A 14715-nucleotide genomic window follows, 5' to 3' on the forward strand; every position below is an offset into this window, starting at 1 on the left:
TGGTCGTTAGTCTATGGAAGTGAAAAAAATTCTATTGGGACACCTCTTCTTCAAACTGCTGCCTTTGGCACATTTTCACTTTGGCCCCTTGGAGGCAAAATGTTTGGGCTGTCCTGATCCACACTGGCACCCCATCGCACACTCCATATTTCTAAATACTGCATGTGGATGCCCTTCTACAGTTTCAGTGTTGTGGATGGAACAACTACACAGACTGGTCCTGGAACCTGTACTTCAATTGTTCTAAAGCCAACCCCAGCTCAGAGCGCTGCGCCGTTCCCTATTCCTGCTGCCCTCCCACTCCTGGAGAGGTGAGTGCCGTCCCCATCAAATGGGCAAATGAATAAAACAGCCTCACGCTTTAAAGTTAAGTTCCGAAAACGACCTCAACTTCCTCGCAGACTCATAATTGCCCGACTGCATTGTCTCAAAGTAATGGAAGAGCTAATTGAGTTTCAAGGTGATCTGTCTTTCACGGATGAGTAACACGCTTTTCACGGCGGCCTCAGCGAGCCTGTGAGATGTATGAAAGGTGCGAAGGTTGGGTCCATCTTGAAGCACGCACATGCACTCTGTTACTTGACTCACAGCATCTTCTTGAGAGAAAGTGACAAACATTCCATAGAGCAATGATATTGAACTAAATTGTTTTATTGGCCATAACTTTTCCCTTCACTATCATTTTTATTTGGTATATTCCTGAAAACCAGTGCCCTCTGCAGCGGACATTTGATGTTTGTCAGCGTTATTACATTTGGATAAAATAATTTATCTAGGAAGGCTATTCATATGGCCCCATTTGTCATGGTTTACCTGACACATGAAACGTGCCAAATTGGGGCGGTGCACTATCCACAGTACAGTGTTGAATATCTTAAAATGTGTTTAGTGGCAATTCCTACTTTGACCACAGTGTCAGTTTATATGTAGAGTGGCGCTTTCCATCATTTTCAACAGACTGCATCGCAAAATGATTAATGGAGCCATAATAATCCCTTCGCTACAGCAGTCTATTCAGCTAAGGAGATACATTTGTGTATTTTATGCAACCAAACAAAATGATTAAGCTTATAGTTATGTCAGTTTTTAACATGCATTCATTTCCTATGTAGAACATCACATATTTTCTTTTTTTTTGCATGTCCGAAAAGGAGTAGGAGGAAGCGGAGATGATTTATTAAACTCTTATTAAAAAATTATAAAACTCTATTCTATTCTATTAATCCTCGCCATTTTTATATAATACCAGTTATTAACATATTTGTTTGTAATATATTAGAAACACCAGAGTGATAAATAAAATGTATAATTATTAAATACATAAATAAACAATAAATAAAGTTGTCATAAATAAATTATTACGTGACCTATGGTTCTCATTATGAGATAAGATCATCTAATTTTTTGATAAGGCTCAAGATATTTATCAAGATTCTTCTTCTTCGTACTTTGCAAACACTTTGAGTTTAAACAGTTTCTTAGACTGGACTGTATTTAGTAAATTGTTTGATTTCCTTGTTTAATCCATTCCATAATTGAACTTTACATACTGATATACTAAAGGTTTTAAGTGTTGTACGTGCATACAAATGTTTGAAATAAAATGTTTCTCTAAGGTTATATTTCTCCTATTTTGTTAAGAAGAATTGTGGGTAGCAGGTCATAGTTTGCTGTTTGCAAATGCACCAAATCACTGAATTTCATTCTTTTATTTGTTAATATTTGTTTATTGGACTTTTTGACTTATGCAGTCCAGAAATACAATTAATAGCATGTCAAATGTTATTTTTTCTCCCCCAAACTAACCCACAAAAATTATATATAAGATAAAATGAAATAACAATTTAAAAAAACATGCATCAGTCAAATAAGTACAGGCTAATAGTGGCATTAAACACAGACAACTGCACTCCTTAGTGTCTCCAACACAGAGCAGCAATACACAAAAGCAGACAAAAGGCTCGTCAATGATCTACCCTTTAAGTACTTTTCCATTGGAATTACATTGGAGAGCAGTCTCTTTTACATATTTTACAAAACCAACCCATACTTCCTGGAACTTCACAGAACAACCGTTCAATGTCAGCCTAACTTTCTCCAATTTAAGGAAACAAAGAATATCTCTAATCCAGCAGGTGTGGCAGGGAGGCGCTGCAGCCTTCCAATTTAACACAATGAGTCTTCGAGCCAACAAAGTAGTAAATGCTTCCAAGTTTTTGGGGGGATTTTCTAAGAAAATATGACAGAGAGGCTACTCCAAATAGTATGCTGAGAGGATTTGGTACGATCTTTTCGCCAATAACCAAAGACATGGTATTAAAAATGTTAGTCCAAAAACAGCACAGGGATGGACAAAGCCAAAATATACGTATTACCTGTAAGTTACCTGGAGACTTTTGGCACCAACCACATAAAAAGCTGCTGCCTGACCAGGGCTCAGAAAATCTGCAGAGACTCCTCCCACCCCCACCAAGGACTGTTTTCACTGCTGGACTCTAGAAAGAGGTTCCGTAGCAGAACCTCCAGGTTCTGTAACAGCTTCTTCCGTCAGGCCACAAGACTCTTGAACGCATCATAATAATCCCCCCAATTCCCCCCCAAAAACGGATTAACTCGCTGGAATATAAAGACAATATAACATATATCCATAAAAGTGGATGCATATGCAAAAGGGCAATATATTTATCCGTACAGTAATATATTTATTTATATCTGCACATTATTGCTCTTTTATCCTGCACTACAACGAGCTAATGCAACAAATTTCCGTTCTTATCTGTACTGTAAAGTTCAAATTTGAATTACAATAAAAAGAAGTCTAAGTCTATAACACCGATATATTCCGTCATACATCTTAGCCAGCTGTACATTGGTATAATAAATACGATGTATTAGCTTGCATTGAATAAGGCTGTGTCTAGCACAAATACAAGACTTATGAACTCTACTCCAGTTCTCCTCAGTCAGGGTCACTCTTAAGTCAAAGTCACTCCCAAAGTGACTTAATAGAATTCAGAGAGTCAGGGTGTAAATAAAAAAAATGGTTGAAAATACGTGTAATTGTTCCTTTTTAAAGTTGAAAATGGCGTCAAATCCAAATCATATTTAGCTTGGTTCATTAATGACGTATTTCTTGCCACATTATGTTGTATATTTTTTACATGAGATTTCCAGTTCATTTTTTTGTCTGTTATTACACCTTGAGTTTTGACTTCCCTGTCAATGTCTATTTGCATTTGCACTTCTCTTTCTCTTCTGCTGTTATCAAATGGCATTTGATTTAAAGATAGTCTTCTTTTTTTTTCAAACCATCCATCTATACATCCATTTTCTAAAGTGCAAACATCACTTTAATTTGTTCATTTCTTCTGTTTGTATTAGCTCTGTGTGTTCTTTCCTAAACGCGTCAGCAAATATTAATAACTTTAAGTCCTTTGTTACTTTACAAATGTCACTTACAGTATACAGAGATTGAACAAGTTTGGTCCCAGGATTAATCCATGAAATACACTGCATCCGGAAAGTATTCACAACACTTTACTTTATCCACATCTTGTTGTCTTACAGCCTTTGATCAATACTTTGTTGATGCACCTTTGGCAACAATAACAGCCTCAAGTCTTTTTGAGTACAATGCCACTAGCTTGGCACACCTATCTTAGGCACTTTTGCCCATTCCTCTCAAGCTCCATCAGGTTGGATGAGAAGTGTTGGTTTTCCTCCAAACATGATGCCTGGCATTCTTGCCAAAGAGTTGAATATTTGTCTCATCAGACCAGAGAATTCTGTTTCTCATGGTCAGACAGTATTTCAGGTTTATTTTGGCAAACTGTTTACTAAGATATGGCTTCCGTCTGGCCACTCTACTATACAAGCCTGATTGGTGGAAAGATAGTTGTCCTTCTGGAAGGTTTTCTTCAAAGATAGGTGGTTTCTTATTTACTCCCACAAATTAATAGGAGAAGGGTTTATTTTTAATTTCTTGGAACACTACGCACTCTGTGTCCACTTTTGTCTTTTTCTGACAGAAACATTTTGTGAAAATGAGGGTGCCAAAGCACGATGTGTTTGAAGCAGGAGATGTAAAACGGAAGCTTTTTTATGTTGGGTCGAGGGAAGGAGCCGCAGCCCCGCTTTGATGTGTACATTTGCTTGCCTAACAGATATGCTATTGCGACATCCAGTGGACACATTTAGAACAGCAGTTTCTTTCATTTAAAAATGCAGCAAATTTTTACACTTGGCAAACTCATCTCGTGAGCCGTATTATACCCGTTTGCGGGCCTGATGCGAAGAGGTTTGTTTTCCGCCAGACTCCATTATCGTTGACGTTGCTGTCGAAGTGCTGTCAATTTTAATATCTGTCCAGATCCTTGATGTCTGGGACAACAGGTACTCTTGCAATTGGTGCTCCAAGTTCCCTGAATTTTTCCCCGCTTCCTCAAATCGCGTGCATTCTTGGCGATGTCAGCATTGCATTTAGTGAGGTGCTCGTTCTTGTACACATTTAAACTCTTCAGCTGCTTTCCCTGTTTCAGCAATGCCATTTTGGATTTCCTGTTGGCAAGCTTTACGATGATGACTGCCGCCGTGGTGTTGTTTGTACTATTTAGTGGAATGCACACGACGATAAATTATCTTTGAGTTCAGAAAGTTGACCACTTGTTGCTCTGTTGAAGCAGCATCCATGTAGTTTGGTTCTCTTCTGTTGTTAACTGCATGTCACTCTGTCTTGTAAACTGATCCGTCTCCACTTTGATGTTTTCCATAACACTGTAGTTACTTAGATTAATGTTATACTATTGCCTGGCATTCAACTATTGGCGCAATGCTGCCATCTCCTCTTTGATATTCTACAGATCACTGATGTCCTCAAGATCTGTGTTATATTGTTGCTTGGAATTCAACTGTTGGCGCAATGTTGCATTCTAGCAGCATCTTTGTGTTGTCCTCTCTCAGACTCTTCATTTCTTCTCTGAACTATCTTATATCATTATGATATTCCCTTCTCTCTTTCTTGTTCTGTAATTGATGATTTTCTACATTTGATTGTAGATAATTGACAGGGTCATCTGTTTCTGGCAATTCAATCTGTGAGCCCATATGTGTTTGCCTGACATTGTTCTGTGGACTGCATCCCATCGTGGTTGCTAAGCGTCCAACTGAAAGACGTTGGTGTCGTTCGCTCCGACGGCTAGCGGCACTTGTAACTGTATTTCCACAATTGTTGTGCCTTGTGCTGGTCAGAGCTTTGTCTTCGAGGTCACTCTGTGTGATCAGATACCCTTAAGATGTGTCCACACTCTCAGGGTTTTGTTGTATAGCTTCAGGTTCCTAGGTAACAGCTTTATGCTAGCGTTGGTTCAAGTCGAATATGTTAGCAAGCTATCATGTAGCTGTGATCACAATCAGTGGTACGGAAGCTCTAAATTTAGTCGAAAACTGTAGTATTGAGAGCAGAGCTCTTCTTGTTAGCGTCTTTACCTGGAAAAAGGATGAAATAATGAATTTAAAATAAAAATATAAATACAAGCACCGTAAAAAAAAAAAAGACCAGGATTTCACAGCATTCAACAGTATTTTTTCACAGTAAAATACTGTCATCAAAATGTACTGTAATAATACAACACACGGCTGTAAAAATTAGCAATTAATAGCAATCAATTGTTATTTTGCAATAGATTACAGTAAATGTTAAGAATGTACTGCAATTATTAGCCTGAAATTTGCAGTAAATTCCCAAATAATTTTTTTTTCTTAAAGTTTTGTTTGCCAATCAATTGTTGGTTAAAAACTTTTTTTTTACTACTTGCAAAACTTTTTTTATGCAAATCATTTGTTTTGTTTCTTTGCAAATAGAGATTTGCTTGATAAATGCTTTAAAATGTAATATCGTAAAATATCGGTATCGTTTTTTTTAATTATCGGTATCGTTTTGTTTTTTAAATCAATATAAAAAACACAAGATACACTTACAATTAGTGTACCAACCTAAACAACCTCCCTCCCTCATTCACACAAAAGGGTTGTTTCTTTGTGTTATTAATATTCTGGTTCCTATATTATATATCAATATATATCAATACAGTCTGCAAGGGATACAGTCCGTAAGCACACATGATTGTGTGTGCTGCTGGTCCACTAATAGTACTAACCTTTAACAGTTAATTTTACTAATTTTCATTAATTACTAGTTTATATGTAACTGTTTATATATTGTTTTACTTTCTTTTTTATTCAAGAAAATGTTTTTAATTTATTTATCTTATTTTATTTTATTATTTTTTTTAAAAAGGACCTTATCTTCACCATACCTGGTTGTCCAAATTATGCATAATAATGTGTTAATTCCACGACTGTGTATATCGGTATCGGTTGATATCGGTATCGGTAATTAAGAGTTGGACAATATCGGAATATCGGCAAAAAAGCCATTATTGGACATCCCTATTTGCAAACACTTTTGTGTTTGCAAATATTTTTTGTTTGGTTGCATTAAAAGACACAAAGTTCGATCATACAGTATGCAACAAGAGTGCTTTGCTGTTTTTAAGGTCCTACTACAAAAAGCTAGTCAAAGATCCTCTACAGCAATGGTTCTAAAACTTTTTTCACCAAGTACCACCAGAAAACACTTGGCTCTCCAAGCACCACCATAAATATACAATAGCATTGCAGGCCTAGGTATTCATTAAAAAACAAGGCAGGGGTTTTAACAAGTATGGTTAATATTTTCGACCACTGTAACATTACACACAGTTTGAACAGTAACACTGTGTTTGAAAATAAAAAATAAACACTAATCACTTATTTAAGTGATTTTTTTGGCATACCACTAGATGGAGCCTGCAAACTACTAATAGTACCCGTACCACAGTTTGAGAATCACTGTTATATAACTGGTACATGACATGTACTGGTATATAACAGTGCTCTAGTGTTCTTTAGAAATCAGCAGAAAAAATGTTAGTTTCTTTTAAATTTTTTGAACTGAACTTGCGGGCTGCTCTGTTATAGATTTGGGCCCCGGGTTGCCTGTTGAATAGCCCTACTTTAGAGAAACGAGAAGCAAATGAAGTACTCCTTCAATGATGTTCCTGCTGCTTTAAATTGATTGATTGCTACTGAGTGGTGTGAATGTTTACTTTCTACTGCTTCTGTCTAACAAATGCAAATATGCACAATGTTTCTCTCTTGTTGAAGGAATGAATAAAACATTCGTAGCCAGGGCCCTAAACACGATTTTGGTTTGTGGTCACATTTCGATCTTTTTTTTGCTCTAGCTATGAAAATATACAATTACTACTTTGCAGAATCTCATTTACCACAGGCCTGAAACTAATCGACAGTGATAAACGAGGGTTTACTGTACTGTATTAATCTTAGTAACCTGAAGTAGATTATGGGAGTGTGCTGTGCATAAGGCACCGAACCAACAACAATGCAATTAAAGTACATCTATGATTAGATATTAAGAAATAATGTATTACAAGTTGTGTAAAGATTTTGTTTTACTATAAATAATCATGTATACACAACAAACAAAAACACTACATTGACAACTACAATTGCGTTCAATTTAGTATGTTCAATAGTCATGTTTTTATATTGCGGATAACATCCAAAGTTCCTAGAAAAATGTAAAAAAAACAACAAAAAAAGAGGTTGAAAGGTCAAAAGGGAAAGAAAAGTGTTTGATTGAATTCAAAACTGTTATGTCGCTATGGCATCAAATGAGAAAGTAAACAAAACATTTATTGGCAAAAACAAATGTTCTTTAAACACGTTATCTTTGGAGAAAAGGTTCGGTCACAATATAAACCTAAATTGCGTTTTAGAAATAAGCCCATAAATCTGTCATGATGATGGCGTTCAACGCCAGGCTAAATTAGCAATTATCTTTATGGGCTTTTGAATGGACATGGCCTTGAAGATGCTAAACCAAATTAAAAGACATGTTGACTCACCGCTGAATAAAAGTTTAGCAGAAACACAGATGAGCTTATTCAGTCAAACACCTGCAAAGCATGACGACCACGTGGACAATCAGCAAAAGCCCTAATCATCCGCGTAGTGTTAATGTCGGTGTGTAGAACGTATTAGGTTTTGTCCTGTAATTTAATTCGATGTTGCACAAGTTAAGTGACAGTTATCAGGACAGATTCCTTTAAAGATGCGGCTTCACAATAATAATTTTTGACGGAGCACACGCTGATAATTGAAGAAACCACTGCTGCTGGCAACACAAACATGGTGCAACCCTGAGGTCCACTTTATGAGCGCTGATCTACTCATCTTGCTTTGCTGTGGCAGTAATTCCTGCTTTAGCCTCCAGGTTCAGTATTTTATCTAGCCACAATAAACACCAACATCTGCCCGTGCAGGAAATATTGCGTGCAGGGACGGTTGTGTGTCGGCACACATATAATATATAAGTAAATAAAGGCCGGTGCGTGCACGATTAAACATATTCTCACACAGGTACGTCACGTGACCCCTGCACAAAATGCAATGCTGAGACGCCACGACTGGCAGCTCCTTTTTACCTTCACGTAGTCAGAAAACTAAAGAGGGCATGTAGATCCATCACACCGTTATTGAATATATATCAAGCTACCAGGAAAACGGATCACAGCAGCCCTTTTTTACATGACTGGAAAATCAATGGATCAAACCCTGGAAGCATTGATGCAGTGCTGCTACCCACTGGCCGTGGACTGCTACTGCACTGGTGCCTCTGGTACTTGTTAGTCCCTGCATGTCACATCAAATGAACGTGAACCTTTGCTGCATTTTCCCAGTTTCTCTGCTGTCATTTTCTTTCCTCTCTTTCTATTCCAATTCTCTACAGTATACACGCTTTTACAAAGCCTTCTACCGGCCGTCACTACAGTTAATATACTTGTCAGTGCAGAATGACACAAGCGGAGGCATCCCACAGTGTCATTTTCACTTGAGGAAAGAGTTACTGCCTTTGTTTGTCTTCTGGCACACAGGCAGTAATCAACACTATGTGCGGCTTTGGGGTGCAAGCCCTGGACTACCTGGAGGCAAACAAGTCAATCTACCCAGTAGGCTGTGCAGACGGAGCCGTGTTGTGGATCGAGTCCCATCTGTTACTGGTGGGAGCCCTCGCGCTGGGTTTGGCTCTGCCTCAGGTAACAGCACCAACTTATGCTTAAGTCTTTACATGCTTGTGTTTAAGGTTGCCAACTCCCTGATATATACAGTGCATCTGGAAAGTGTTTACAGCACTTCACTTGTTCCGCATTTTGTTATGTTACAGCCTTATGCCAAAATGAAATGAATCCATTTCTCTCCTCACAATTCTACTCACACTTTTGCATAATGACAATTTTGCAAAGGTATTAAAAATAAAAAATCACATGTATTCACAGCCTTTGCTCAATACTTTGTTGATGCACCTTTGGCAGCAATTACAGCCTCAAGTATTTTTGAATACGATGCCACAAGCTTGGCACACCTATCTTTGAGCAACCATCTCAGCAGCAATCCACCAATCAGGACCTGTATGGTATAGTTGCCAGATGGAAGCCCTTTCTTAGTAAAAAAAAAAAAAAAAAACGCCAAAATGCACCTGGAAGACTCTCAGACAATGAGAAACCAAATTCTCTGGTCTGGCGTGACAAAGGTTGAATTGGCGTGAATGCCGGGCGTCATGTTGGGAGGAAACCAGGCAATGCCATCCCTACTGAGCTGCACGGTGGTGGCAGCATCATGCTGTGGGGTCGTTTTTTCTGCAATGTACAGAGACATCCAGGATGAAAACCAACGCTTTCCATCAACCCTGATGGAGATTGAAAAGTGCAGCAAAGAGGAATAGGCAAAGAGGAATGTGCGAAACTGCTCTAAGATAGGTGTGCCAAGCGTGTGGCATCGTGTTCAAAAGGACTTGAGGTTGTAATTCCTACCAAGGGTGCACCAACAAAGTATTGAGCAAAGGTTGTGAATACTTGTGCATGTGTGATTTTTTTTTTTTTTTAAATTTCGATACATTAGCAAAAACAATTAAAAACCCTTTGTGGGGTATAGTCTGTAGAATTCTGAGCACAAAAATGAATGCATTATATTTTGGATTTAGGCTGTAACATAACAAAATGAGGAAAAAGTGACGCGCTGTGAATATTTTCTGGATGTACTGTATATACGCTGATGTGCGGGGAGCTTAGGGCTTGCTCAGCACTGAAATTACTGTAACTTCTTGTACTTTAATGTTAATACAAGTTGATTTATATTAAGAGGATGACAAAAAAAAAGATAATTAGTTATTCAAAGGCCACCTCTAATATGACCTAAAAATAATGTCTACAGGTAAAATTATATCCTAAATAGACACAGTAGTGATTTTAAGCTTGGTTTTTAAAGAATTTCAGCACATTTTGGAACGCCAACTTTTAGCTACAAAATGTGTCTGCATCAGCCTGCTGACGTCACCTACAGAAGACTGGAGGCAATTTTATACTGCATAGTATGGGTTTTGGTGGCATCTTTATCCCGAATCATAATATTTCAATGCATAATTTGAAGGAATTATCGAATATGTCTGCCAGATGCATTGCTGCAGGCAGTAGCGATACAACTAAAGAATGGGTCAGCCTGCATACAGTTCCAATTGATGAAAATATGAGGAAGTTAAATTGACTCACATAAAATGGGACGGGCCAAACGAGAGGAGTGTTCAATGATTCTGATTTCCAACAAAAGGGTTTTGGTCTAAGTTTGGATGGAAAAAACGTAAAAGACTAAAGTCAAATGCGATCCCAAATTAAAGAGCACCCTCGAGGGGAGAAAGACTGAGTCAGAATATGTGGACAAATGAAGAAAAAAATTGAGAAAGACAAGGTAAGCCTCTAGTATTCTATTTTAGTAGTCCTCTTCTTTTGATGTTTTTTCTAAGATGTTTGAGGAAATGCTGAAAGAGCATGAGGAAACAAACTATGGAGATGGAGGAGCAGGGAAGTGATTATTTTACCTTATATGTATTTTTTGCTCTCAAATTTAATCGTATCAGTTTTGAAGTAAGCATTGACCACGGCAACAAAAACACCCATTTAAATGATCAAAATAATAGTTTTACATGCCTTTATCCACACTGTGTATGCGGGGAAGTGGACTCCTGCTCTGTAGATGACGTCACAGCAAGAGCGGGTGGCATATTGAGTCTGGCAATGAGAAAAAGGGGCGTTCCAAAAAGTTATCTACAGATTACCGTATTTTCCGCACTATTAGGCGCACCTTCAACGAATGGCCTATTTTAAAACTTTGTTCATATATAAGGCGCACCGCATTATAAGGCGCATAGAATAGACGCTACAGTAGAGGCTGGGGTTACATTATGCATCCCGTAGTTGCGAGACCTGTTGTGGCTCAATATTGGTCCATATATAAGGCGCACCGGATTATAAGGCGCACTGTCAGCTTTTGAGAAAATTGGAGGTTTTTAGGTGCGCCTTATAGTGCGGAAAATATGGTAATCAAATCTAATTGACATAATGGGAAATAACTGGCAGATTAATTTTCAGGAGCAAAAATGACATACAGAGGACTTCCATCCATCCATCCATTTTCTACCGCTTATTCCCTTCGGGGTCGCGGGGGGGCGCTGGAACCTATCTCAGCTACAATCGGGCGGAAGGCAGGGTACACCCTGGACAAGTCGCCACCTCATCACAGGGCCAACACAGATAGACAGACAACATTCACACTTGTTGGTGAAAATGCAGTCATCTGGACGTAAAATGTGTGTTTTAAATAATGTGCCTCGCTATAGAAAGACAGCAGGGACAAGCACCTACCAGCTAACGTATGCCCCCACCCCTACATGATGAGTCAGTATAATACGCAGGAAGAATGACACACATTTACACTACCGTTCAAAAGTTTGGGGTCACATTGAAATTTTTGAAGGAAAAGATTAAGATTAAAGATTAAAGTACCAATGATTGTCACACACACACACTAGATGTGGTGAAATTTGTCCTCTGCATTTGTCCCATCCCCTTGGGGAGCAGTGGGCAGCAGCGGCGCCGCGCCCGGGAATCATTTTGGTGATTTAACCCCCAACTCCAACCCTTTGTTGCTGAGTGCCAAGCAGGGAGGTTACGGGTCCCATTTTTATAGTCTTTGGTATGACTCGGCTGGGATTTGAACTGCACTGTACTTTTCAATGAAGATAACTTTAAACTAGTCTTAACTTTAAAGAAATACACTCTATACATTGCTAATGTGGTAAATGACTATTCTAGCTGCAAATGTCTGGTTTTTGGTGCAATATCTACATAGGTGTATAGAGGCCCATTTCCAGAAACTATCACTCCAGTGTTCTAATGGTACAATGTGTTTGCTCATTGGCTCAGAAGGCTAATTGATGATTAGAAAACCCTTGTGCAATCATGTTCACACATCTGAAAACAGTTTAGCTCGTTACAGAAGCTACAAAACTGACCTTCCTTTGAGCAGATTGAGTTTCTGGAGCATCACATTTGTGGGGTCAATTAAACACTCAAAATGGCCAGAAAAAGAGAACTTTCATCTGAAACTCGACAGTCTATTCTTGTTCTTAGAAATGAAGGCTATTCCACAAAATTGTTTGAGTGACCCCAAACTTTTGAACGGTAGTGTATATTGAATTTAATCATTAAATCTTTCTGCAAACAAAATATTGTTGACATGCTAGCAAAGGCACACACATTTTTGAGCGCTGTGTGTAATGTTCTATATTTTCAATGGAACAATTAAAATGTTGGTGTTTACTTGAGTCATATTGCAATCATAGTGCTATGACTATCTACACTTCTCTCTTATGTTTGACTGCCATCTACTGGTCACACTTATGTACCAACTAAAATCACTTCGAGGTGAGTAAGCTCAACCAAACTTATTCTGTACATTAGGCGCATCGGGTTATAAGGCGCACTGTCGAGTTTTGAGAAAAGAAAAGGATTTTAAGTGCTCCTTATAGTCCCGAAAATACGGTACAATTTAGAATTTTGCCCAAAAAACTTGTTTTGAATGATCTCTATCCTTTGTACTCATTGGTTTCTTTAAAATGTAGGGGAAAAAACGGAAAAGATTGTAAATCAAATTTTTTGTGAAAAAATTTGAGATTTTATTTTTAGGTCATATCGCCCAGGCCTACTAAACACTTTCGGGACACCTACTAGGAACTAAAACACACACAAACTCACTTTCTGCTGCACATTGAGCCTTAGACAACTTTCATTTACATTTGGGGAATACTGAACATGGAATTTGGCCTCTCTTATTAGAAAAAAGTATTCCTTGAATAGCAGTAACCAAGCCTGAAGAGATAATAAAACCAGATGCACATTACTAATTAAAGTTCAAGAAAGTGCACTGTAATGTGAAACAGAGGCGCACGTTTTACAATGTGCCGCCTGGAAGCGGCTTTATTTATTTCAGTCACTGGAAATAGATATTGACAGAAAAAGAGTGTAATATCCACCGGAGAATGTAAAGGTTGAGCTCTGATTCAAATACACGCTGTCAATAGTAAAAGTTAATGAAGTCCCTATACTCAGATTGTATTCCTCTTGCGTCAGACTGATTGGGTCTCCAATGGTTAAGAGGAGGCACATCATTTCATTAGCATTCAATGTGCTTTGATGTGCACTTTTTTTGTCTTGCACATCCTGACTGAACAGTGTTACAAGAATGAATAATCAGTTAAAGGTGCGAGTGCGCTACGTTCCGCTCAATAAGACTTTGACAGCTTTATTGTCCTATAAAAGTGATTCTCTTGTTATTGCAAACGACATCCAAACAGAATAATTTTCAACCATTTTATCCCTCTGCCAAATGAGCATTAGGACAACCTTCCAAGGGACCTTGAGAGGGTTGGCACAGGCGGCATATTTTAACAAGCGCCTGTTGAGTAATTTAAAGCGGCTGCTGCTGTCCTCTAGATTGCAGGCATTGTGCTATCCCAGATCCTGATCTCTCAGATCCAAGATGAGATTACTTCGCTGCCCTAAGCACGAGCGAACAAAGAGGAAGTAAGGAGAGGAAGACGAATGGAAGAGGAAGTAAATGGCAGTTGGAGTGAGTCCAAAGGCACTCACAAGGACACTTTTTCATTGCTCTTATATGACTGCTCTGTTCATGTTCTTCTACATGTGAGCCATTCAACTATGTTATGTCCATTTTAAATATGTAATGGAATTGAACATATATCTGAATAAATCTGCCTTTTCAAATATAATCACGATCAATCTTAATTGACACTATCGGAAAAGAATGACATTAATATAGTGTGTTTCTGAGAGATTTGATTTCATTCATATGTTTGCACACCACACCACCAGTGGTGAACACTAACAACACAAGAATGGGGGTTGAGGATTGCAAAGTAAAACAAGATGTCATAACTTTGGAGTGAGATTTTAAGAAAACGGGAGAGTAAAATGTTTCAGAGAGGCGATGAATGGTGGTTAAACATTAAGAGTCAAAGAATAGAATTAGTGCTGACTGCATTGTGAGCAGGTAAACATCTCAGCACAGTTCTGTTCCTAAAAATAATTTTGTTATGTCATTTGTTTTTTTCTCCAAAAACAATTGTTGGTTGAAATATGTTATTAGCATGACGGCCATTTTGCTATATTTTATGTCCTGTATATGCTAAAACTAAATCCTGATACTCAAATGAGCTTCTTCCCCATAGGGAACTTTGTACAA

The 14715-nt window shown here is 38.2% G+C and overlaps 2 protein-coding genes across 3 annotated transcripts in view; one reads left to right on the forward strand and one right to left on the reverse strand.

The window, feature by feature from the left end:
• The window catches only part of tspan33b (tetraspanin 33b), a 72240-nt gene extending 57994 nt beyond the window's left edge, over positions 1–14246 (forward strand). Inside the window, exons 6-8 of the mRNA XM_062035783.1 lie at positions 183–311; positions 8997–9158; positions 13947–14246. Of these exons, the coding sequence (XP_061891767.1) occupies positions 183–311; positions 8997–9158; positions 13947–14015 (360 nt within the window). The 3' untranslated portion in view covers positions 14016–14246. The remainder of the gene's footprint in view (positions 1–182; positions 312–8996; positions 9159–13946) is intronic.
• The window catches only part of ttc38 (tetratricopeptide repeat domain 38), a 46921-nt gene continuing 34830 nt past the window's right edge, over positions 2625–14715 (reverse strand). The window contains exon 15 of one of the 2 annotated variants that reach the window (XM_062035782.1): positions 2625–5484. The gene's annotated coding sequence lies outside the window, so the exon portion shown is untranslated. Of the gene's footprint in view, positions 5485–10927; positions 11184–14715 lie in introns of those variants that run through there. The other variant, XM_062035781.1, reaches the window with a different exon arrangement.

Source organism: Entelurus aequoreus, linkage group LG24 (genome assembly GCF_033978785.1).
Source record: "Entelurus aequoreus isolate RoL-2023_Sb linkage group LG24, RoL_Eaeq_v1.1, whole genome shotgun sequence".
In the NCBI taxonomy this organism is placed as follows: Eukaryota; Metazoa; Chordata; class Actinopteri; order Syngnathiformes; family Syngnathidae; genus Entelurus; species Entelurus aequoreus.